The 26117-nt window shown below is 36.3% G+C and overlaps 3 protein-coding genes and 1 non-coding gene across 4 annotated transcripts; 1 reads left to right on the top strand and 3 right to left on the bottom strand.

The window, feature by feature from the left end:
- Nucleotides 1–13117: 13117 nt before the first annotated feature.
- LOC141717155 (syntaxin-124-like) lies at nucleotides 13118–14453 on the bottom strand. Its single transcript, XM_074519263.1, has one exon. The coding sequence runs from the start codon at nucleotides 14274–14276 to the stop codon at nucleotides 13332–13334; it is 945 nt and encodes a 314-aa protein (XP_074375364.1). The 5' UTR covers nucleotides 14277–14453; the 3' UTR covers nucleotides 13118–13331.
- Nucleotides 14454–14707: 254 nt separating this feature from the next.
- On the bottom strand, nucleotides 14708–14779 carry TRNAD-GUC (transfer RNA aspartic acid (anticodon GUC)). The gene has a single exon. It is a non-coding gene; the product is annotated as a tRNA-Asp (tRNA).
- Nucleotides 14780–15012: 233 nt separating this feature from the next.
- Nucleotides 15013–19299, bottom strand: LOC141721024 (putative galacturonosyltransferase 10). The gene is made up of 2 exons (XM_074523758.1): nucleotides 18893–19299; nucleotides 15013–16745 (listed from the first exon to the last, which is right to left on the bottom strand). Exons 1-2 carry the CDS (start codon nucleotides 19040–19042, stop codon nucleotides 15291–15293), a joined length of 1605 nt encoding a protein of 534 aa, XP_074379859.1. The 5' UTR covers nucleotides 19043–19299; the 3' UTR covers nucleotides 15013–15290.
- A 6113-nt stretch (nucleotides 19300–25412) lies between these two features.
- LOC141719669 (uncharacterized) lies at nucleotides 25413–25913 on the top strand. Its single transcript, XM_074522048.1, has one exon. The coding sequence runs from the start codon at nucleotides 25413–25415 to the stop codon at nucleotides 25911–25913; it is 501 nt and encodes a 166-aa protein (XP_074378149.1).
- The last annotated feature ends 204 nt before the right edge of the window (nucleotides 25914–26117 follow it).

The following is a 26117-nucleotide window of genomic DNA, read 5'->3' as shown; positions in this document are numbered from 1 at the left end:
AAAGTGCTTTTCTCAATGGAGAATTGGAAGAAGAGGTATATGTTGAACAACCTCCAGGCTTTGTAGATCCTAAATTTCCCAATCATGTCTACAGGCTTGGCGAAACACTTTATGGCCTTAAGCAAGCTCCAAGGGTATGGTATAAGACTTTAGCTCAATTTCTTCTGGAAAGTGGATTTCACAGAGGCACAATTGACAAGACTTTATCCTACCTCAACCATGGAAAGGACTTACTTTTGGTACAGATATATGTTGATGATATCATATTTGGTTCTACTAATTCCAAACTGTGTGAGAAGTTTGCAAAGCTAATACAGTTAAGATATCAAATGAGTATGATGGGAGAACTCAGCTATTTTATGGGCCTTCAAGTCAAGCAAACTGAAGAAGGCACTTTTATCTGTCAATCCAAGTATACCAGAAATTTACTGAAGAAATTTGGAATGCAAGATTGTTCAACTGAATCCACTCCCATGGCCACTGCAACCAAGTTAGATAAGAATACTGGTAAATCAGTAGATATTACTAACTACAGAGGTATGATTGGCTCATTACTCTATCTAACTGCAAGTAGACCTGATATCATGTATGCTACCTGTCTTTGTGCAAGATTTCATGTTGATCCAAGAGAACCTCACTTATTAGCTGTGAAAAGAATTTTCAAGTACCTTAAGGGTACAGCTGATCTAGGATTGTGGTATCCTAGGGAATCAGAATTTAAGCTAATTGGTTACTCAGATGCAGATTTTGCAGGATGCAGAATTGACAGGAAAAGCACTAGTGGAAGCTGTCAATTTCTTGAAGGCAAATTGGTTTCTTGGTTTAGCAAAAAACAAAAGTCAATTTCCACATCAACTGCAGAAGTATAATATATTTCTGCAGGAAGTTGTTGTGCATAGATTCTTTGGATGAAGAATCAGTTACTGGATTATGGGTTAGAATTTTCTAAAATCCCTATTTACTGTGATAATCAAAGTGTTATTGCTATGACAGGTAATCCACTTCAACATTCAATGACAAAGCACATCAGCATTAGGTACCACTTCATAAGGGAACATGTGGATGAAGGTACAGTGGAATTGTATTTTGTTCCAACAAATCAACAGCTAGCAGATATCTTCACAAAACCACTATGTGAAGCTACTTTTATAAGATTAGTAAATGAACTTGGAATGGTTTCAGGTTCTTTCTCTAAATCTGCTTAGTTTTTGTTCTCATGCATCAGACTTTATGATCAGTGATTACAGATTGTATTATCTATATGTAATATGTGCTTAATTTAAAAATTCATTAAATACTGATTGTTATCTGATGTGGATTTATATACTTTGATAAGTGTTTTGAATGTTCTGTGACTATTCAATCCAATGAGGATAACTGTGCTAGATGCTGACCTAGTAGTCTTTAACATACTAGAAATCCCATGTTTGAATTAGTTATTTATGTGAAAACTCATTAACACAAGCAGATTCTGATATTGAGCTTAGTCAAGTTTACTTTGTGTATCTTATTATTAAGTCACAAACTAGATTCTTGTTTCTTATCTGTCAAATTCTGATGTCAGTAAATCTTAAGAATGAACTAAGTGTTGATATGCCTCACTTATCAAAAGAAAAGAAAAGAAAAGAAAAGAATAAAAGTCAGGTACTCATTTGAGATCTAGAGTATAAATGTGGAAGTGAAGACCCAAATGCATTGCTGGTATTAAGTAATATGCATTAGAAAAGCAAAAAATTTCTTGGTGACTTTTCACACTTTATGATTACTGGAGAAATACTCTGATAACAGCATAAATTCTGATAAGCAGTCGTGACTCACTTACACTGAGAAGCCACTGTAAAAAGGAATTTCAAAAGATGCATAAAATGAGCACAAACAGTTGAGGTGGACTCTTGCATAAATTTGTTCTATAGTAGACTTCATGACTGATGACAGATTTTAAGCATTTTTCTTAGTTATGCCTTATTTCTAAGATGTACTGAAGTTTATCAGACTTTAATCTTTATCTGATATTTTGTTGAATGCACACACTATCACTACATATGAATGATGAAAATTACTGTGGTGATTAAGTTGTTTTTGACAAACAGTTAAGTGTCATTTGCATATTCTGAGAACAAGTTCTGATGGAAGTTTTGATGATTAAACTCTGAAGAAAATAAGTCAGCATTTGTATGACGAATCACAGAAAAAGATATTCACTTGTTGAGTACAGAAGCCATATTCTGATGACTGTTAAAATCTGATATAAGTTAAATTCTGATATTAAAACCTGATGGAATCCTTGATGCTTACGTGGCATTTTTCTTTACTTGACTTATTTTTGGTAACATCCGAAACAGTCATATTTAAATCAGAATAATTTGGGTGAAATAAATCAGTCATAATCATTATGGGTTAGTGGTTAACGTGTATGTCTTGAAAAACTGCATGAACACATTAATTGTTAATTATTTCCCGTGCCCATTAACTCTTTCTTTAGATCTTTTACTGACTATTATTATTACACATCAATCTAGGGAGTCGAGGGATCATTATTTTTACTTGTAATTGTTAAACACTCCTCGCGTCCCTTGGTATTCCATTGCCTATTTAAATGACTGATCATTCATCAGTAAAATCACATCTTTTCATTTCTCTCAAACAATGGCACATTATAGTTGGTTTTACTGCTATGGTACAGAAACTGTAACCATTTTTTGAAATGGAATTCCGACTCTATATCCTATCAACAGCATTCTATTCGACATATGGATTCAACTTCCAGGCAACATTAAAAATGATCTGATGTCTTTCCAAAGAGAAGTTCATCTTCATATTTTTAAACAGCAGGAGCAAATCATTCATCTTGTTATTCTCTTTGTTGAAAGTAGGAAGAAGAATTAATTTTCATCCATTCGTTTCTCTTCACCGTCAGCTTTGTCAGTCTTCTTAGACTAGGACCAAGGTTGTTGATGTTAAGAATCTTAGAATAGGACTATCTTGTAATTTTTGCATGTAATTGATAAATTTCATGAAATGTACTCATCTGATATATTAATGAAATTTCCTTTAAATTGCAAGATTTGTTCTTTGTTTCTCAAATTATATGACTGTGCATGTTTTAATTGCAATTTGTTAATCTTTACTTCATCGATTTTTTAACTTTATCATGTGATGAATGTTTTGATTTAATAATGGTCAATAATAATTTTTGATGATTTGAGGAAATAATTGAAGCACGGGTTCATGCATCTGAACCTGTGATAAATGAAGCTGAGAATGTTACTTCTCAGAAAGAAAAAAGCAGCTCAAAGTTCTGATACTTTGAAAAGGAAATCTGTATATTCTGATGTTGCTGAAGCAACTCCTTCATTGGCAAGAAGATTGAAGAAAATGAAGGCAAGGAGGTATTTGGCTAAAGCTATCTCGGAAGATACTGAAGAAGCTGAGGAAGGGGATCAGGAATCTCTGATCTCACAGGAACCGATTATCATTGAAGCCCTTCCAGCTCAAGCCAAAGAAACTACTTCTAATACAGTTGCTACTCCTCTTGTCTCTCCAATTAAAGCTACAGATGATGCTAAAGAACAAACTGATAATTCTGATATAGATATTCATAATTTGAATATACCTGAAGTTCTTTATCTGGAAGCTCCATCTACATCAAAGACACCAGCTTTGGAGATAAATTCTGCTAATCAGAATTTAGATGATGTTATTCCTGAATCTTCAGTTGCTTCACACACTGTTGAGCTATCAGAACACAATGAGTCTTCCTCAAGTTCTGATGATAGTGTTTCTGCTGAGCGTCCGGTACCTATTTTGGGCAAGGAAGAATTGGTGAAGAAATTTGTTGAAAAGGAAGCACCTATTCCTTGGGAGGATATTCACAGAGGTGTTGAGTGGACCACGAAGTGGAATCAATCTGATTTTATTCCATGTTCTAAAGTTCTGACAGAGCATATTGCAAAAGCTGATGAGTTGCTCACAAATGCTGATTTCAAGACACAACTCAAGATCACAACTCTGTCTACAAAACATCTTCAAGGTCTACATACTGCTACTCATGAAAAGGTTGATACACTCAGAGAACAAGCTGATAAGCTAGATCAAGTACTCAAGCTTGACAAGAACAGGTATATCAGACCTATTTCTAAGAAAGTTGAAGCAATTGAGAAAACTCAAGAGAAGCAACAGGCCCAAATTGCTGAGGTTCTATTTAATCAAGCTTATCAGAAAGCTCAATTGGATGAAATCCAATCTTCAGTTGAACTTCTTCTTTCTCTCTTACTTCCTGATGATGCCAAAAGGGGGGAGAAGGTAGTTAAGTCCAAATGTTCACCTACTCAAGAATTGAAGAAAAAGGATGATGAAAGTGATGACCAGGGAAACTCTGAAAAGAGCAGAGGTCAAAGAAAAGTTCAAGGAAAATCTTCTATTCAGAACAAGTCAAGTTCTGATGCTGTGAATGCTCAAAGACTGAAGTCAAGTGGTGATAAGCAAAGTCTGATGTCAAGTTCTGATATTCTGATTCAATCAGGATCTGAAGACTCTCAGAGGTTTTTGCAAACTCTAAAGTTAAAGGGGAAGCAGACTACTGTTTATTACAAAGATCCTAAAATCCAGACACTTGATGATGAGATAGCAAGAAGATTATTTCTGAAACACAATCCAGGAATGGATTTAGAAACTCTCAAGGAGGAAGAAGCTAGATTTGTTGCTGAGAAGACAAATCCTAAGTCTAAAGCTTATGATGCAAAGAAACCTCTGAGGCCTAAGGAGAAAGGCATTGTGATCAAGGAGAAATCAATCGCTGAGGCATCTAAAGCCAAAAAAAGATCACAATTTGAGATTGATTCTAAATCAAAAGGAAAAGAAAAGGTTGGTGAACCTTTAAAGAAAAAGAAAAATTCTTCCATTCCAGTCTATCAAACTACATTGCATGATGATGATTTGATAGAAGATGAAACTGTTCAAATTCTGAAAAGAAGAAAGTTAAGTGAAGATTCTAAAACAACCTCTGACACTGCTCAAGTTGTTGTTCAGAATAAAGGACAGCAAGCTACAGAAGAAACAGCAAATTCTGATCAAGTTGATTTGGATAAAATGACAATTGCTGATAAGAAGAAGCTATTATGGAAGAAAGCTACTCCAGTTGAACCAAAATCCAATCTCATGATGAGTCAGCTTGCTAAATTTGGGTTGAGATCCAAGCAACCTAGAGATACAGCTGGATTAGGTTCTGACGAAGAGAAGATTCAAACAGGAGTAGAGGTTACTCTAAAAGATCCTTTCATATTGACAGACAAGCCATATGAACAAATCAAATAAAGACACCTTGACAAGGTGTTGTCTGCTCTAGTTGTGATAGATGTTCATGATAAGGAGAATCTAAAAGAGAAATTTATCTTATTTCTCAATGATGGAAGGACTTATAGATTAGCTGATTCTGATGTATTAAAGAAGTCTATCAGAGAGCTTCAACATATTCATTATCTTCTGGAAGTAAAATCTGATGTTACAAGAAGATGGTCAGAATATATTTTGAAGGCTATAAGAGATCTATTCAGAATCTCTGGTACAAAGACTTCTCATTACTGTCCAATGATTACTGAAGGTGATGGAAGAGAAATTCCTATGCTGAAGAATTCTGCTAAGGTGGAAGTTATTCTGAAAGGAAGATACTTATGTTATAATGAAAACTCTTCACATCCTAAGGTTATCAGACTTGGTGATGGACTTGAAAGAACATCCATTCAAGCTCTCGGAATAGCCATTTATCAAATTGGTGATAGTAAAGAAGAAGAACTGATGCAGGTCAAAGCACAGTTAGCCGAAGTTTTGAAGAAAGCTGAAGATGATCTGATAAGAGATTTTGTTAAGAATCATTATGGATTTAGATTGATTTAGTGATGCTGGTAAAGCTGGATATTTTGTAAGTTGTAATTATTTGTTTAGTCAAACTCTTATTGCATTTGAACTTAAATGTTTTTGATATCATCAAATCTATTAACTTGTACATTCTTGCATAATTTACAAGTTGGGGGAGATTGTTGAATATATTTGAGATGTCATGTCTAATATGTTTCATGTTTAGTTCTCAGATCTTAATAAACAGGAAATATTTGTTCTTACTGGAATCAGGACTTACTGGAAGTTAGAACTTAAGGATATCAGAATTTAGATTATCAGAAGATAATATCAGAAGATGGATATCAGAACTTAAGTACTGGAGGACTTACAGTTAAGGAAGGAAGCTGATTTACAAGAAAGAAGATAGAGACTAATACAAGAAGAAGATATGCAAGGAAAGAGTTCGAGGACTAGAAAAATTATAAGATATCTGGTTGATATATTTTAGGAGACATAATTATATTCCATATCAACTAGAAGTTATCTTGTAACTGTGTGTCTATATAAACACAGACATAGGTTTACTATATAAGAGTTACGATCATCGAGAAGATCATATATTGTAACCTAGAAGCTCTCGTGATATTTGTTCATCACTGAGAGAGAACAGTTCCATTATAACAGAGTTTGTTATATCGAATACATCTGTTTTCTGTTACTTGTGCTTTAAATCGATTTGATTGTATTATACACTGTATTCAACCCCCTTCTACAGTATTGTGTGACCTAACAAAAATGTCTTAGATCCAAACATGAAAGTTTGAGTCCTCTTAGCAAGGAATAACTTCCAACTATTAGTTTCCGAGATCATAATCTAATTATGCCTCAAAGTTCCATTTTCTAACAATCCCCCAAAAATCCATACAGAAATACATATAAGATTTTATCATGACTTGTTTTTCAGAGTCGGAACCCTTCCGGGTTTGAACCCTCCTAATTCCTCTACTTCGATGGCTACCGAATATAGATGGAATATTTCACCTTGAATCTTTATCCGTGTAGTGTAACCACACTCCATAGATGATGACAAGTCAAAGGCTATGGTCAGATCTATGGCTTTGAGACGTTATGGTTATTTCTCGATCCTGTTCGTCGAATGCTTCGAGGAATAACCCTTTCCTCTAATTGCGACCTCACAATAACATTCGCTTAGCTGGGCATCTCCAAAGATGTACTGCTAACATCTCATCTTACGACTTGACCCCATTCAGAGTTTTAGAAACTCTTGTTATACTAGCAGTTTCAGTACCTTTTTGAGGTTTCCAGGGAATAGACTCGGATACGTAAGTATCAATCTATATATATAGTAAAGGTACTACCGATTCATCCTTACAACTTATTATTACCACATTAAATACACTTCGAGGGATCTCCTCTCAGGTGTATTGGGTTCCCGTTGTAGATGAACCATGATGGGTTATCAGTCCCATCCCCAACCTCGACTTAAGGACCACAGCATGCTGAAGCCCCTTATTCAAAGGATCATCTATATTATCCTGAGTTCCTATGAACTCTATAGCAATAATCTTATCAGACACAAGACCCCTTATAGACTTAAGTCTAACTTGGATGTGTCTCTTTGTTTTAGCATTATACTTCACACTTCCGATCTTGTCGATATTTGTACGTCTATCACAATGAACAGAAATGGCAGGAAGCGATTTGCTTACTACAGGTAACATTGACATCAATCCATGTAACCATTCAGCCTCCGTCCTCGTGGCATCCAATGCACACAACTCAGCCTCAAACGTAGACCGAGTAATTAAAGTCTGTCTAGAAGACTTCCAGGACACTGTTTCACCCCTAAGGATAAATAAATATCCAGTCACTTCACCGGAACCGGATTTCTTAGCTATCCAGCTTGTATCATTGTACCCCTCGAGTACCCACAGAAATCTCCGGTAATGCAAACCAAGGGAAATAGTTCCCTTAAGATATCTAAGAACTCTACCCAGTGCCTCCCAATGAGTCTTGTTCGGACAGCTTATATATCTAGCTAACTTAGACACAGAGTAAGAAATATTTGGTGTAGTCACATTAGCAAGATATTGCAAACTACCAATAATCTGAGAATACCTTAACTAAGACACAGGAACACCAGAACCATTCTTGACAAGGCCAACTTTAGGATCGAATGGAGTACTAGTGATTCTATAATTTGAATAACCATACTTCTCAAGTATAGACTTCTCTATATAATGAGACTGTGACAAGACTATTTCATCAGTTGATCGAGTCAACTTAATCCCAAGAATCACACTAGCTTCACCCGTATCCTTCATCTTAAAGTGCCTTTTCAAGAAACTCTTTGTCTCGTTAATAATCTCAATATTGGTTCCAAATAACAAAATATCATCCACATATAAGAACACAATCACACATTCATTTCCTCTAACCTTATAGTGGACGCACTTGTCACTTTCATTAACTAAAAACTCAAAGCCTAAAACAGTTTCATCAAACTTCTTATGCCAGTCTATAGGAGCTTGTTTTAGGACATAAATGGATTTGACTAACTTATATACTTTCCTCTCATTACCAGAAGCAACAAATCCCTTAGGCTGATCCATATAAATCTTTTCTTCAAGGTCACCATGAAGAAAAGTTATCTTTACATCCATCTGATGGATGATAAGAACATGTACGGAAGCCAATGTAATAAGAAATCTGATTGTTGTCAATCTAGCAACAGGAGAGTATGTATCAAAATAGTCAATTCCTTCTCTTTGCCTAAAGTCCTTAGCAACTAGTCTAGCCTTATACTTATCTATTGAGCCATCTGGGTTTAACTTCCTCTTGAAAATCCATTTACATCCTATAGTAGAACATTCAGGAGGGAGATCGACTAACTCCTATGTTCCATTTGAAATAATTGAGTCCATCTCACTCTTCACAGCGCCTTTCCTGTGCCTCGACTCCGAAGAATCCATGGCCTAATGGAAAGTTAAAGGTCCGTCCTCGACATTGTAAGTGACATAATCACTTCCAAAGTCCTTGACTACCCTTGCACGCTTACTCCTTCTAGGTTCCTCTACTTCGTTAGGAGTAGAGCTACTATCAGAATCCGCCCCCATAATCGACATCTTTTCTACATGATCGGTAATGGAACTCGATGTGCGAGTGGGATCATCATCAGAAGTACCTTGAGGTATACCAGTCTTCATGTGGAACACATCCTCAAAGAATGTTGCATCACAAAACTCAAATATCATATTCGCCACAATACCATCTATGTCAGATTTTAAGACTAAAAATCTCATAGCAATTGTGGTTTCAAGATAGCCCAGAAAGACACAATCAACAGTTTTCGGTCCTAGTTTCTTTCTCTTGTGTTCAGGGACAAGCACCTTGGCAAGGCACCCCCATACATGAAGATAATTCAAACTAGTTTTACGCTTTCTCCATAATTCATAAGGAGTCTTTTCCATGTGTTTCAGAGGGACTCTGTTCAGAATATGGCAAGCCATATTCAGAGCCTCTCCCCACATGTACTTAGGCAACCCCGAATTAATCAGCATACTGTTAATCATATCTTTAAAAATTTCTGTTCTTTCGCTCTGCCATCCCATTAGACTCAGGTGTGTATGGGGGAGTTACCCCATGAGCTATACCATTGCTTGCGCAAAATTCATTAAACGAGGTACTCGTATACTCACCACCTCTATCTGATCTCAACATTTTAAGTACTTTGTCAGTTTGTGTTTCAGCTTCATTTTTAAACATAATGAATTTATCTAGTGATTCATAGAGATGAACAAAAGGCCCACCGGGCCGGGTTTTGACCGGGCCTTAAAAAGCCCGGGCTTTAACCGGGTCGGGCTTTTCGGGCTTTGACTTTGACCGGGCCAGACTTTCCGAAAATGTCAGAGCCCATTTGGGCCCTCGAGGCGGGCCTAATCGGGCTTTTTTTCAGGCCGGATCGGGCCGGGCATCTTTCTAATTTAAATTAGATTGAGTTTTATTAGAGATTCCGAAGACTACATATATTAGCAACTAGATCATCATAAAAATGTATTAGGTTACATGGAATATTTTATGAAAACATTACTTCGTTCAAAACATTTAAGTTCGGCAAAAAATAAACATGTTTATAGAATAATATGTTATATCATTGTTATCCAAATATATATAGTGTATTTACTATATCTTCTTTCATTATTTATGCAATGAAGTATATAAATAATATTATTAATCACAAATATGTAAATATATATGTGTTTAAATTATTATTTATATTTATAGTAAATGTGCATTCATAAATATATAAGAAAATATATTAGAATAATAAATATAACAATATCTATTACAATCATCTATAAAGGTAATGAAATATCTACAATAATCCTTAGTCAACACACCACCAAATTCACATATGTCTATGTGTACTAAATCTAACAAGTCAGAATTATGAAATGGTTTCCTTGTTAGTTTAACAGTCACACATACTTGACATTTAGTTTTCTTATCAATGGCATGCTTTGGAATCAACTCTAAATTCATCATATTCTTTAGAGCACCAAAATTTAAATGACCAAGTCGCAAGTGCCACAAATCAAATGATTCTACACAATTAACAGAAGGTGCAACACTATCATTAATAAAACTGCCAAAAACAGGCTCCACGTTTATTAAAAATAAACCGTCAGACAAGTAACCCTTGCCAAAAAATGTACCAGTATGCGTAATAACTACTTTATTACATTTCAGAGAAAGTTCAAAGCCATTTTTAACTAAACAGCTTCCACTAATAATATTTCTACGAATGGAGGGAACATGATGCACTCTAGTGAGAGATAGAATCCGCTCAAAAGCAAACTTCAGGTCCATGTTTCCTATTCCAAGCACTTGTGCAGCACTAGCATTCCGCATCATCACCGGCACTCCATGAGTCTGTTGATAAGATACAAATAGAGTAATATCAACACAAATATGCACATTAGCTCCAGTATCAATCGACCATTCATTAGACAGATAAGTGGAAAGTAGTTCAGGATTGTAGTTAACATACCCGTCGTTGGTTTCAGAGGCAACAACCTCACCAACAACCATAGTAGCCCCAGGCCCACTAGTAGTTGCAAGTCCAAGCACGGTGTTTGCTTGAGCTACCACTCCAGCTTTCTTCGCTTTCTTCACAAGACAATCCTTGCTCCCATGACCATCCTGTCCACAAGACCAACATGGTTTGTTTGCCTTTGGTTTCTTAGCCTTGTTCTTGTCAGTTTTGGGTTTAGTGTTATCCTTCTTAATGAAGATTTCCTTTTCTGCCCAACAGTCACTACGTTCACCTTCGAAATGCTCACATGTTTAACAAGCATCATATGTCCTTGTTTGGACTTGAGTTATTCCTGCAAAGAGATGTCCAGCATAAGGTTTGTCCATGTGATCTCTCCTTTATGTCTTTTCAGGGAGAGAGCAAACTCCTCCCAAGACTTAGGGAGTTTTTCAATCACAACCATAACCTTAAACTTCTCAGGTAAGTCCATTCCAGACTCACCCAAAGCATGCACCAACATCTCAAACTCATGTACTTGCTCAGTCATGGACCTGGTATCCACCAGCTTGAACTCAAGAAACCTCGCCACAGAATACTTCTCAAGACCTTGAGAATCAGTATTATGGGTTTGGTCCAGCTTCTCCCACAACTGCTTAGAACTATAGGCATCCGATGAATAAACATCAAACAGAGTGTTCGCTAAAGCAGCCAGCATGGCTGCCCTAGCCACCCCATCCTTTTCAGCCCATAGCGCATAAACAGTCATAGTTTCAGCCTTTTCTTGATCCACAGCAGGAGGATCATACTGCACCACCAGCCATAGACCCTTAACAGTTAACCAGAGCTTCATATTTTTCTGCCTGCGAGAAAAAGAAGCCCCCCCACTAAATTTATCAGGCATGCCCGATTAATCAATAGGCTGAGGAAATCTGTACGTGGTCCAGTCTATGATATACGCAATAACTCCAGAACTAGAAGCACCATCAACAAGAGTCTTATCAACATTAACAGGAGTCTCACTTTCGTTAACCATTTTGTTAAATTGCAATATTACAAATAACCTCTTCAAGATTGTTGGGAAAAACAATAGTACGACGACTAAATTAACACAACGAGGCAGTTATATAACGAATAACAAGAACAAGGCAAACCAATAACGAAAACAAGCCACGAAGGTCGAAAACATAAAACAATCAGAAACTGTTAAATAAAACAAGACGAGAAAGAAAACTTATCGTAATGAAATTTTCACAACTGAGTCACCAATCCCTCAAGAGGAAGAGGATGTTCTTGAAAAGTTTATTGCCCTCACTGTGTCCAGAGCCCGCAATAACCCTCCCAGGATAAAACAACAACAGAACACCGGGCTCACAGCAGCGCGATACTCAACAGCGATCAGACCTCAGTCGCCCAAAATCTATGTATGTATGTTTTTCAGAGAGGGAGAGAGACAGAGGAGAAGAGAGTAGGTTGTTAGGGTTACACTAACTGATCAAAAACAAAAAAACGTTTTTATTATATTCTAATCCTAAAAACATAACTGATCTATTTTTAATTAAAATAAATCTTGTACTTAAATCATATTTCAATATGAATATTATTTAGAATTGTAACAGTTAGACAGGCCCAATTTACCAAGCCTAAGCCCATAAATTCTAGGCCCACTAACAAATTTTAACACATAATATTTCTATTAAATTATTATATTAAGTCACTATTTATTTAATTAAAATAATAATAAAATCCCTCGCCCAGGTTGCCTCACGTACGCGAGACGCCGAGACATTCGCCCTTCGACCCAAGTCGAAGCGGCGGCGCGCGGGTGCGTGCGCGCGAGGCCCACACTACACCATGCATACCCACATGTTGTGCACTACACTTGCATGTTAATACAATATAAAGGCACCAACACTCTTTTACCATATCAATGTAGTACTCAAGTTTTTACAACTTAAACAACCACAAACCCATTTCAAGCTAGTCATTTCAACTCCATTTATTTATTGATTCCACTAAGAAAATGTATTAGATCCAAACATGAAAGTTTGGGTACTCTTAGCAACGAATAACTTCCAACTGTTAGTTTCCGGAAATTAGATCAAGATCATAATCTAATTATGCCTCAAAGTTCCATTTTCTAACAGTATTACCATATTATCATAAATGTTAAACAAAACAAAACAAAAAAATCCTATACATGTTGCAAATAGAAGTTTGGGTCAGTGATCCTTTAAAATACCAACACTACTATACATGTTGCGAATAGAAGTTTGGGTCAGTGATCCTTAAAACAACAGTAACCATATATGTTATACAAAACAAAATAAGAAATCAGATTTGTTGTGCTAAGGCAGCTACATCCCATGTCAAACTGTCAAATAAAGCATTAGCCTTGCTGATAAGGAAGACGTTCTTGGTCTCTTTTCTTTTGGATCAGAACTTAAGGCTTAGAGTTAGATGTCTTCTTATGTATAGCATTAATCAGTGCGGGTGACCAAACAGGGTACAGAACGACTATAATCAGAATAATTGCCAGAATAATTGCATAACATGTCCACTTCCTCGAGTTTTTCTGATACTCTCGAGCCTCCACTAGGTTGTCTGTCCCTCGTTTAACAAACGAACTTGCATGCGCCACATGCGACTCAATATCATTCAGTTGTTGGCCTTGTGCTTCAACTAGTGCTGCCATGTCTAAGAATATCTGATGAAGTTCCACTAAATTCTTTTCGATATCCTTCACTGCATCGTGTCGTTCTTGAATTTCTGAAATGGTGTCCATTATTTGTCCGCGCCCTTGTTCTTGAATTGCTTTTTGAAGAAAATTCTCGCCTTCTCCGCTTGAAATCAGGTCCTCTATCATATCGTCATCAGCATGTTTCCCTGTTATAGTAAAATACCTTCTCCCAACTGTTTCTTTGTACTCTTCGTTCATTCTAGTCCTTAGGCTTTGAAACTCATCCATCATTGTTTTGAGTTTCTTCCCTAGTCCACTCACGACAGATGTTCGGGTCCGATCAGCTGAAGAACCGGGACCACACCCTGGAATCTTTCGACTAGCTACATTGGACCGATCAAGCGCTTCAAGCTTCCCTTTTATGACTTTGACACGTTTGAGAACATTTGCAACATCTGCATCCATTTTAGACCTAAGTTGTTTCATAGTCTTGGCATTATGAACTGTTTTGCTCTCTTCATTAGATTCTTGCAATCTTTTGTAGATTATTCCCACAGCGTTCATGTCTTCTTTTACTTTCTCCACATCTTCAAAGAATTTATCGAGATCACCATTACTCGCTCCTGAACCAGCCTCCATGTCAACAACAGGGCCTGGTTGCGTGGAGTCTGTGAATCTTTTTATCGATGGTGAAAATAAATCATTCATCTTTGCTTCTCTGTAATCCAAACAAATATGAAATTGTTTATATATGATTTGTCCTATACAACACCTCCCTTCTCAACTCCCTTATTCAAAATCAACAATATTGGTGTTATAGAGCTTAAGGCTATGATCAAAAGATTTGGACGAAAAGAAGGTTTGAAATTTCTAGTATACATGAGAAATTAAGCATTGTTCTATTCATTGCAGGAACTGATTATTAGAGGCTTGGAGTTTATATTTGATTATGACCAACCAAACAAGATCCACACCATTTTTAGAGGAGGAGAAATTTAAGGAAAATTAATTGTGCAGCAGAGGTGGGCAAAAAATATAACCTATATTTGCTGAGTATAGACAGATGCGTGCTTAACAGCTCAAGTCACATAATAGTATGGTGACTGGTGATACATTTGGGGGATTGAAAAAATAAAAAACGCCGTTGCCGGGGATCGAACCCGGGTCATCCGCGTGACAGGCGGATATACTTACCACTATACTACAACGACACTGTTTGTTCAAAAATGCACAGTCATGATAATTGTTTCAAATTTCGACTCCATGTTAACAAGTTAATTCATCATCGAAGACTAGTAACTTGCATGAAGGCTCACTGGGGAACTTTTTAAACAGACGTTTATCGTCCTCTAAAAGATAGACTAATGTAACGGTTTTGCCAACATAAAAATAATTCAGCGGAAACAAATACCCAAGTTTATTTAACGAATTCTGATAGGCTCGATTGAAATCAAATAATAGCTACCTTCTTATCTTCTTATATATAAATAAAAGAATCATAATTTATTTGACTGCAGAGAGATACAGATATATCACCTAAATAACAATGCCTGACGTATACAACACAAATTAATCCACCAGCCAATTACCCATGTTGCAGTCACTAACTTCACTTCGGATGAAGTTCCACTCCTTTAACTTCATCAAACAAAAACAAGAATAGGCTTTCTGAGAGGCAAAGTTTTTCATGTTCTGCTTAGACCTAATATACTGGTCTTGAAATTAATGAACATTGCACTGCTGCAATAGTGAATGGCTATAGTTAATGTATTTGTCCCAGATAGGCTTGTACTTCTCCATTCCGATCTTCAACCAAGGCTTTAAATTCCCATTAAAATGCAATACAGCACCGTTCTCAATCAGCTGAGGATCGACATTTGTGTAGCCTAGACCCAACACATGCCATGTAGGATTTAATGGCTCTGTCAACCCGTAAAAAGTCAACAGTCCAGGAGGCAATGTACCAAGTTTCCACAAGGTTCGGTCTATATTCTTCTCCTGCCAATAGTGGTAAATGCCAGTCACATTCCTTTTCCTCCACTCAACCAAATCAAAAACATTCATTCCAAATGCCCATCCACATGCATCCGGATCAAAATGTGATCGTATAAGTGGATGAGAATAGTTCAAGTACTTGTGGTATCTATGAAATGTTTCCATGCATGTTTCCACAGCACCATTTACATTGCCATTTAGATCTATGGTGAACAAAGGCGATAGATCCTTTTGAACCACAACATCATCATCTAAAAACACCACTTTGTTCAGTGAAGGATAAACCTCTGGGATATAAAACCTGAGATGGTTCATCATGGATAGATATTTTGGGTTCCTGAACTTTATTGGAGTTTTACCTCCATCATTGTTGCCAGAAAAATAGTAGCTCCTAGTGTCAGAGTCTTGGAGTTGTTTAAGAACAGGCACATAAGAAGCATTTAACCAGCTAAACTCCTCAATCTTTTGTACATCTACAGTAACTCCTTTGAAACTGTTTATTGTGAACCAGGCTTTCATTGCAGCATAATTAACTTCATCTGTCACAAGGTGGAACACAATCATGTCGGGATTTTCGGAATTCAAAGCAGTTGAATTTACCACAACTGATGTTGCCAGAATGTTGTCAGAAAAAACACAAAAATGATACATATTGTTATCAGTCAATTTCGTTGCTAATTGCCGTTTTTCTATAATTTTTCTCTGCATATTTGAGTATCTGAACCATTCAGTTGACAACCGAACTCCGAGGCAATACAAGCTCTTTGGCACTTCTTCGGCCACTATTTGTCCATATTTGGAGCTCTTCTCACTCACAGAACTCAATTGTTCTTCAAGGCCCTGTATTTTGGCTTTCAGTCTCATGATCATGGTTGCACTATCATAGTGCAGCTCTTGCTGTGCTTGGTAAAGCAGAAGTGCCATATCACGGACAGCAGTTTCTGCTTCACTAATTGTCAAAGGATTCCGTCTTAAAGCAGCATTTGAAAGGAGGAACTGTGAAATACGGATCTGGGCACTTAATTCCCAGGAAAATTGAAGGTTGTTGCTTTCTTTGGCAATTACAACAAAGCCCTTTGCAAGCGCAATCTGATCACCAAGTTGCCTTGTAACTGAATCAGCACTCAGCATTTCCTCAGTAATATTGAGACCGTCTACGATTTTTTCCTGAGTGTAAGTTCTCTGAAATAGATCAAGTCAAGCATTAATGTCTAATATCTAGAAAATTGGGGATGCATCATGCGTAACAATCAAAAAGCAGACTACACAATATTAATTAAGATTGGCACAATAGGGAACAAAGTGTAACTTGTTATATTAAGAAAAGTAGAGGTCGGGTTTTTTAGTATTAATAGGAAAATCTATAAGTTACTCAGCGTAAATTATATTTTAACTGCTTTGCTTATTATAATTTTATTGAGGGTTTTTAGTCTATGGATAGAGTAATGTCCATGGACATTTTGATTACAAATTAACATTGAATCTACTAGCTAGTAATACTTTATTACATCAGTTGCTTTACCCTAGATACGAAAACTTAAAAAAAGGGAGTAAGTCATAAAATATGGTATAATGTAAAAGTAAGAGTCTAGGAATCAACGAAAATATATGCATAAACTAATATAAAAATAATATTAAAATCTATACTGCAGTTGAATAAGAAGTGTCCTAATATTTCCCCATGATCGGAAGCGAATTACTGAAAGTATGAATACATTAGGATAAGCTGAGTTTGACAGTGTTTAAAATTACACAAAAATGTCTATTATACTAATAACTCAATCACTTTACCCCGATTAATTATTGTTCTACGGTTTTTCTAAAACCATCTGATTTAGTTGAGACAAGAAGAGGATGAAACGGGGATATAGCAAACATCCTACCACAGCATGCATGCCCAACACCTTCCCCAGGGATTTCAAAACAACCCAACTGTAAATCGTCTTTATTAGCCAAACAAGCAGGAGTAAAGTTTTGAAAGAATCCTATATTTATGATCGTCACTTTTCTCCGCTTAAAAAACCACATAATCATATCATGCAATAAAATTATAACTGTTTGTTGTCTGAAGCTAAATTTTTAAACTTCTGGCATAAACGATTCTCTATAATGTCACTCTGCACACTTTCAAATTAAAAATTTATTTTATGGAAAATTATATGATGGGTTTAATTTCTAATTACATAAAAAGGGGATAAAAAAGAATTTAATTTTAAATCTTTAAACCATGGGCATTACATGGGGTTGAACTAGTTTCAACTTGAACTTTGGACCTAGCTGCTATTTTAAATATGTATGTAGCAGCATATGATTGCGGGTCAACAAAAGGATACAGATATACCTAGAGCTAACTGAACCGTGTTTCTTCAAGCAATAAAAAATTAAACGAGATGCGAAGAAATTGATCAACGATATAAGATAAATAAATGATAATAATAATTCCCAGCATTTGCACTTATAACATTAGAAATTGTCGTTCGAATGTTGATGAAAAAGACATAATTGCCTAAACATAAAATCTTGAACAGTTAACACAAACAAGTAGAGCTAGTCCAAACACAATATTTATCCGCTTGTTACTAGTCACACCATGCAGAAGTACGACACTCTGAAAACTGGTTAAATATCAAGGTTATTGATATTAACTGCTACCAATGAGAATATCTCAACCAGAGACATTCTGAGGGCGGGATTATGTGATGAAATCAATCTAGCTGCGTTCCTGGGTCACGAAGTAATAGTTTAGACGTGTACACTTCCCTAAAAAAAATTATTTGACATGCATATTCTTAGTGATTGACATAAATGATAGGTTCGTGGAAGATTATTTATGCTTTATTCATACCATTCAGAATAGAAAAAATCAAACTAAAAATAATTTCCATATTTTTATCACTCGATACACATGGAGTTACAAACACACTCCAAATTTAGCCCTTCAAGTACCACACTAATAAACGTAGCATAACAATCACGTTCCTTAACATCATCAAACTCATCCTATTTTCATATGCTCGTCTCACAACTAAATCTAAATCAAATTGTTTAAACCAAAAGTCACCAACATATCCCATATACAGTCCACCTAACAACACATACGTAACAGCTGAAACTAACTAACAACTCGATCTCAACAAACTTCTACTAATCAAAACACCACTATCACTAAACATTTCAAATTACCATATCCTCAAATTGACAATTATATCATTCACACCGACGACAATCAACAACGTAAAAAAACAACAAAAATATTCAATAATTTTAGATATTTTTCAACAAACACATGCATATTAAAAGAGATAACAGTAACTAATAAGTAAAAGCACCTGAGGTAAAATGGATCTAGATGAAGGCTGGCTCTCACGGCTTAAAACAACAATGAAGAGTAAAACAACTAGTCCACACAATGTTAACCAGAACACTATCGAGAATCTCCGGCGAACTGGCCGCCGGAAATCCTGTCCCCTTCTCCTCATATTTTTATTATTATTTATATTTATATTATAATGAACTTGAATGTGCAATATATAGTGGAAAGAGATGTTAATTAATTAATGATTACAGGGTTGGAACTGGAAGTAATTATGAAATTGGGTGGATAATTAGAATTAGGGCTTTTGTTAAACTGGGATTGTTCAGTGTTATTACCGGAGTACACAGGAACAAGCACTGCGTGTGTATGTGCGTGTAACTTCTTCCACCGCACTTCGGATGCAAAGTCAATGTTAAAATCACGACTTTAATTTATTTTTGCATTGTATTAATAAATGAGGTTGAGCCGGTTGGATATCTCAATTGGTTAACAGTTTATCTTCCGTCGTTTCAGGTACTGGGTTCAATCCTGGCTCATCTCGGCTCATCTCGAGAGAATTTACGAGAACAGAAGGCTAGCGGTTGCGGGTTAACTACGATAAAAAAATTAAAATAAATAAAATAAATAAAATTATGAGATGTTATAACTTATCAAATGTTCGTGATTTGCGATAGTATTATTGTATTTTAACTATATAGTTATCTAGTTACGAATGAAAATCGATGTTGTGTGTTTGTTATGTTATTCTTTATAATTGAGTATTTTTTTAATTATGAAATGAATAATCTTCATATCGAATATTTGATCGTGTAAGATTTATTCAATTTTTTTATTTTACTTTGTTTTTATTATATGTTAGTGTGCGAGATTGTGTACAATGTTCATTTATTAAAAACATAAATCGGCTTTTTTATGTCTTTTTCAACTAGCTCTTTAATCAGTATGAGGGCACGAGTTTGGTTGAAATATTAATAACTGTGTGATAAATAAGTCACATGATTATTGATCTTAGTTAAAATATGTTTTGTGAGATTGATTATCTCTGAAGAGTTTGCATTGTACCATTAATAATCCTAAAAATTTGTTCAACTATTTTCTTATATATATATATATGAAAGTTCGATATTTGTTATATATAAATATGTTTAAAACTTTTAACATTATATCACATATATCTTTCGATATAATATTTGTGTACGTTTCGTTTTAGTCATATGATGACAACTATACTTTCTTATAATAGTTTCTTATAACATTTGCATAATAAAAATATTGTGTTCTCACCCTGAAATCTTTGTATTGTGGGATTAATAATCTTTGAGGAGTATGTGCCTTAAGATTAATGACCCCACAAATTTGCTCAACTGTTTTTTATATACATTAAAATTCGATATTTGTTATATTTATATACGTTTAAAACTTCCACCATTATATTACGTTTATCTTTCGATCTTGTTTACGTTTAGTTTTGTCATATAATAACAATTATGCTTTTTTATAATAATTTCTTGTATCATTCAATTAAAAACAATTTGTGTTTTTCACGCTGAACTCTTAGTACACTAACCTGTTTTTTTCTTAAAAATAATCTTTGTATTTAATATATTCACTCAAAATAATAAATTTTTAAAATTCTATTAAAAGTATGTTCAGTTTTAAAATATATTAAGATGGATGTAATTTATATATATATAGTTATAAATTGTTTTAAATGATGAAATAATATTAAATATATGTCATAATGAGTTAGACTAGTTAATACATTCACATTAGTTGTAATTAATACGTGTATATTAAATGAAAAGTTATTAACACATACAAATATGATGGGTATTTTAGTAATTTTACAATGAATAAAATGTCTCACTGAACCCCCTAATTGCTCTGTTATATATATAATAGATCTGTATAAATTGTCATGTATAGCTCATTAGGTACAAGAGTTAAACTCGACAGTTTTTTTAACAGCCCAAAACCACCAATACAAATCTAGCCCAAATCTAAAAATTATTCTTTTCTCTTCAGCTAACATAGTTTCATCTAAACCTGAAAATTCGTTTGTGTCGTGTATTTTTATATTTCGTGTACTTGAAAGCTAGACAAAAATCGATATATTTAGGTTTTGTATACTTTTGTTTCGTAACGTTTCGTGTCGTATATTTTATGTTAAATTGAATACTAATATAAATTAAATAAAAAATAAATATATAAGATTTTTAGGTAAAAAATTATAAAATATTTGAAACGTATATTTAGATCACAGTTCTATTCAATATTATAAAATCAGATACTAATTTAGAAAATAAATATGCATAAATTTACCATAAGTAAACATATATTTATAAAAAATATCAATAATTAATTACGATTTTTATTTATGTTGAATACTTCGAGTCGTGTCATAATCTCGATGAATACACACAAAATCGACATTAAATCTCGACCGTGTACTAAAAAGTAAACACACTAAATTTTCTTGTTGTTCGTGTCGTTTAAATCGCATTGTAAACAAAATTTTTGGGTCTAGTTTTATCCACATATAATGGTTTTTCTGTAAATGTGCATTGGTACATGTTGTAAAGTATATATCACTTAGGTTGGTTCATATTATCATCATTGATTGTGTCTGTCAACTTTTATGTTATGTATATGTATTGATGCATCCACAATACTCTTTGTTGATTTAAAAGTTGTAGAAATGTAGTTTGCATTTTCACTGAAAATGTGCGTTATTTTACAATATAATATAACTTTCTTTTTTATCGTAAATGTATATTAGTTTATGACAAAAATTATTATGCACATTTACCTCTAAAAGAAATTTTGTTCATGAATTGTTCAATGTTCTTGCGAAGATCTTTAAGTAAGAGAAAACGCTCATTGCATAATTAATATAGTTTAAACAACCGTTTTGAGCAAAATTTCCTTACATCCCTTTGATAATATCAATTTTTCTCACCCTTGAATTTGAGAACACAATTTGTCCTTTAAGTTGCCTCACATTGTAGATTTTTTACGTTTCAATATATTTAGCAACCTAGGTAGTGTATACCTTCATTAACTTCACTAAATTTCAACGCCGAGTACACCTCTTGTTTTATTTGCGCCCCGATATTCCTGCTATGGAACACAAATGATTTCATAACATTTATTTTTTGGCTTGATGTACGCTCAAATGTGTTTAAGACTTCCAGCACACAAACAATAATCTCACTATAGGATTTTGCAATAAATATACGTATCATCAATGAAGAACATGTGAAAGATCAGAGAAACTCCTCTAGCAGTTCAGATTCCCTTGAGCAGCCTTATTTTTTCATAATCGCTTATGATTGCCATAAGTTCTTTCATGAATACCATGAATAAATATGATGATAAAGGATCTCCTTGGTGGAGTTCTCTTTGAGAAGATGTGCAGCCAAACTCTTGTCATGCGTGACTGATTTGATATCCGGCTGAATTGACACACTCTACTAATAAATTTACAATCTTTATATCAAAACCTAGCTTAAGTAACATAACCTTTAAAAAAACCACACGCAACCCGATTGTACACTTTGCTCATGTCGACCTTTAAGGCCATCCAACTAACTTTTCATTTTTTGTCTTCCTTTTCATACACCACATGAATTCGTATAAGATTATTATATTATTTATTATAAGCTTCCCCATGATATGAAGGCGCTTTAAGTAGGGGTGAACAGAAAATCGCATAAACCGCAAAAACCGCCCGCACCGTACCAATCCGCACCGCAAAACGAGGTTTTTAATTTTCGTGGTGCGGTTGCGGTTTGAATTTTTAATAAACCGCAGGTTGTGGTTTTAAATTTCTGAAATGCGGTTAAAACCGCACCGCACCGCAATATTTAATATATATATATATATAATAGTTATATTTCATGATTCCATTTATTAAGTTTTGATAGTACATATAGCTCCTGAGAGGACTACTCCTAGGCTTTCAACTCTATACAGCTCCTGGGAGAGCTACTCCTAGGCTCCTAACTCCATATGACTCCTGGGAGGGCTACTCCTAGGCTCCTAGCTCCACGCAGCTCCTGGAAGGAGCAGTCCCGCACACTACCACTCCTAACCAGCTCAGTCCCGCAAGCCTAACCTTGGTAAATCCCGGCACGTGAGACGTTGGCCCAGGCACATGATGGGGACAATTGTCACACATCAATCATGGGAATAATCAGGGCACGTGTCAGAGGATCCTCAGAACATTACTCAGCCAGTCCCGCACTGACACGTGTAAAGCATCCACTCCAACCAAGTGTCCTCTGCTCCTAGAACCAATGGCTATGATCCAAAGGTACCAACCCCAAAACCCTACCCTTGGGCTATAAATAGCCCAAGAAGGTGAGGTCTTGGGGTTAATCATTCTTTCACACTCATATACACACACAGCCATCTTACACTCACATTCATCTTCATCTTCCCAAAAAGCTAGTTCTTACTCTCACGCCGGAGGCGCCGCGGGACTCCAACCCCCCTTCCGGTATTATTTTGTAGGAACCCAACCACAGCTACACCTCTACAGCGGCGAAGGATTTATCATTTGGCGCTAGAAGGAGGGGCTCTCCATCCTTGGGTCTCGGTGCCCCTGGATTCACCTTCATCAACAAACTCTTCAAAGAGTCCATTTATTCAAACTTGTAAGAACCCAAGCAACCAACTTCTTCCATAAGCATGAATGTTGTTTATTTCAGCCACGTTTGTGTGTGCTCGTTATTTTAGGCCACGTTTGTGTGAGCCCGTTTTGTTGATTTAAGCCACGATTGTGTGAGCTATTGTTAGTTTTAATCGTTTTTGCTCTAGTTTGAATATGGCATTTGCGTTTTACTACATCGTTGAGTAGCCCCTAGAAATTGTTTAAACCGCTCCCAGAAAGCTATCTGTTAGTGTTTGTTGTTATCCTGGGTAATTTCTGCAAATTTCATAAAGCAACCTTAGACCAATATTCTTTGTAGCATATTGTTGTTATTTGTTGTTGGTATTGTTGGGAAATGGCAAGACCAGGAAAGAATACCTCTGGGAGACCATCTACTAGTGCTCAGGTCCAGGAGCCGGACCACTCCCAGGCCCTTGACCCGGGAGCCGAGAGAGAAACATTCCAGGAGCAGCCACTACACACTGTAATGGAGAGAGTCTGCAGCTGGTAGAGGAGGACGGCGCCCTAGTGAAAGTCGAATTATCTTATTGGTAGTACGTGTAAACACCAGGGATGCCAGGACCCTCGTAGAGCTCAATTAGTACAAGTACACCAACGTCCCAGTAGCCGAAGAGCACATGGCTAACCTTACAAGTGATGAACTAGCAGAAGCAATCAGATTATACAGACAGGAGCAGACCCGGCTCCAAGAAGAAACTGAACTCGAGGAGGAACCGGAGGAGTCCGGGGACTCCCAGCAATCGAAGAGATCTGTGTTTGACCGAATTGGAGCCAAAGGGAAGAAAAGCAAAAAAGATCAAAGCAAGAAAGAAGCAGAAGCTGCTAAGCAGAGAAAGTTGGAAGAGGTCCGGGAGTAAATCAGGAAAGAAGAAGAAGCAAAGCTTGAGCTAAAGATCCAAAAGAGAATGCAGCTAGAAGAAGAAAAGCTATTGGCCAAGTCTAGGAGCAAAAGAACACGGAGAGATCCTACTCTGGAGCTGATTTCTGATGATGAAGAAGAAGTGAAGCAGAAGGACCTGAAAGATATGATTTATGAATTACAAAGAAAGATGGACAGAGCTTCAGGAGTAGAAATTGGAGAAACGTTAACTCCTTTCAGTTACTCCTTGGAAGCCATTCCCCGGCAGCGAAACTTGAAGCATTACAACTTCGACTCCTTCGATGGACTAGGAGACCCGGAGGAGCACTTGAACTACTTTGAGCAGATAGCGCAGATATATTACTACAACGACTTAACGAAATCAAGGTTCTTCGCTTCAACTTTTAAAGGAGGGCCTAGAGATGGTTCAGCAGAATTCCCTCCCGCAGCATCCACTCTTGGAAGGAATTTCGAGCCTCCTTCCTTCGGAGATTTCGGGCAAACAAAACGCACGAAATGCACATGTGTCACCTGGAGACAATCCGGCAGCATGACAATGAGTCCCTCTCTGCATACATGCGCCGGTTCCAGGAAGCAATCAATAAAGTTTCAAGTTTGGATGAGAGGGAAGCTTTAAGCATTTTCAGAAGAAACTTGGATCCAGAGCACAATGAGAGATATATAGTGGAGCTAATCAATAAGGAGCCGTAAAGCCTTGCAGCAGCTTACTCAATGGCTGCCAGGTTCATTAAGGAAACAGATGTGCTCCAGGCAATGAGGATGACCCGGAATGGGGGGTCCAGGAGCAAAAACACTGATGACTGACGGAAAGGGGGTTACCATCAGGATAAGAAATTCAAGCAAAGCAACCAAAGCCAAGAAAGACAAACTACTCCGGTTTTCCAGAGACTTGGTCCTAAGAAGGAGTCGAGCAGTGACCCAGGACCCGCGAAGCAACCACGGGAGCCGAAGTAGGAGCCAGACTGGACTCCTCTCAATATGACCCGGGAGGAAATCTTGAAAGAGGTAAAAGACAAGCATTTCTATTATCCTCCGAAACCAATGCAAATTCCTCCGGAGAGCAGGCCTTACAACAGACAGTGTGATTACCACGAGACCCATGGCCACAAGACTGAGAACTGCTTATCACTCAAGTACTTCATTGAGGACCAAATGAAGAAAGGAAATATGAACAAGTACTTAGTCCGGGACAACAGGGGGGAAGTGCATAAGAAAGGAAAAAATGTAGTCAATGTGGTCCTAGGTGGATCCTACTCCCCACCCCGGAGCCCGGACTTCGGCGAAGAAGTGCTATCAATCCAATCACTCCCAGACCTGGTGATATCCTTTAGCAGCAAGGACTACGAAGGAGTCAACCCTCATCACAATGCAGCTTTAGTTGTCACTCTGGACATCTTTGATAATAAAGTAAGAAGAATGCCCATAGATAATGGCTCCTCGATAAATATTCTCTTCAAGCACACAGTGGATAGAATGTAGTTAGGGAGCATCCGCTCAAATGAATGTCGGGAGGACCCACTCTATGGCTTCGGCCACAACTTAGTCTCGATCCAAGGAACTTTATATATGCCAGTCATTTTTGGATCTGCTCCTAACCAAGTGACTCATGTCATCAAATTTAATGTGATCAATGCTCCTTCTTCATACAACGGAATCATTGGCAGATCAGCTCTAACCATGATG

Source organism: Apium graveolens, chromosome 4 (genome assembly GCF_009905375.1).
Source record: "Apium graveolens cultivar Ventura chromosome 4, ASM990537v1, whole genome shotgun sequence".
NCBI classification, from domain to species: domain Eukaryota; kingdom Viridiplantae; phylum Streptophyta; class Magnoliopsida; order Apiales; family Apiaceae; genus Apium; species Apium graveolens.
This window is presented reverse-complemented; position numbering and strand designations above follow the sequence as displayed.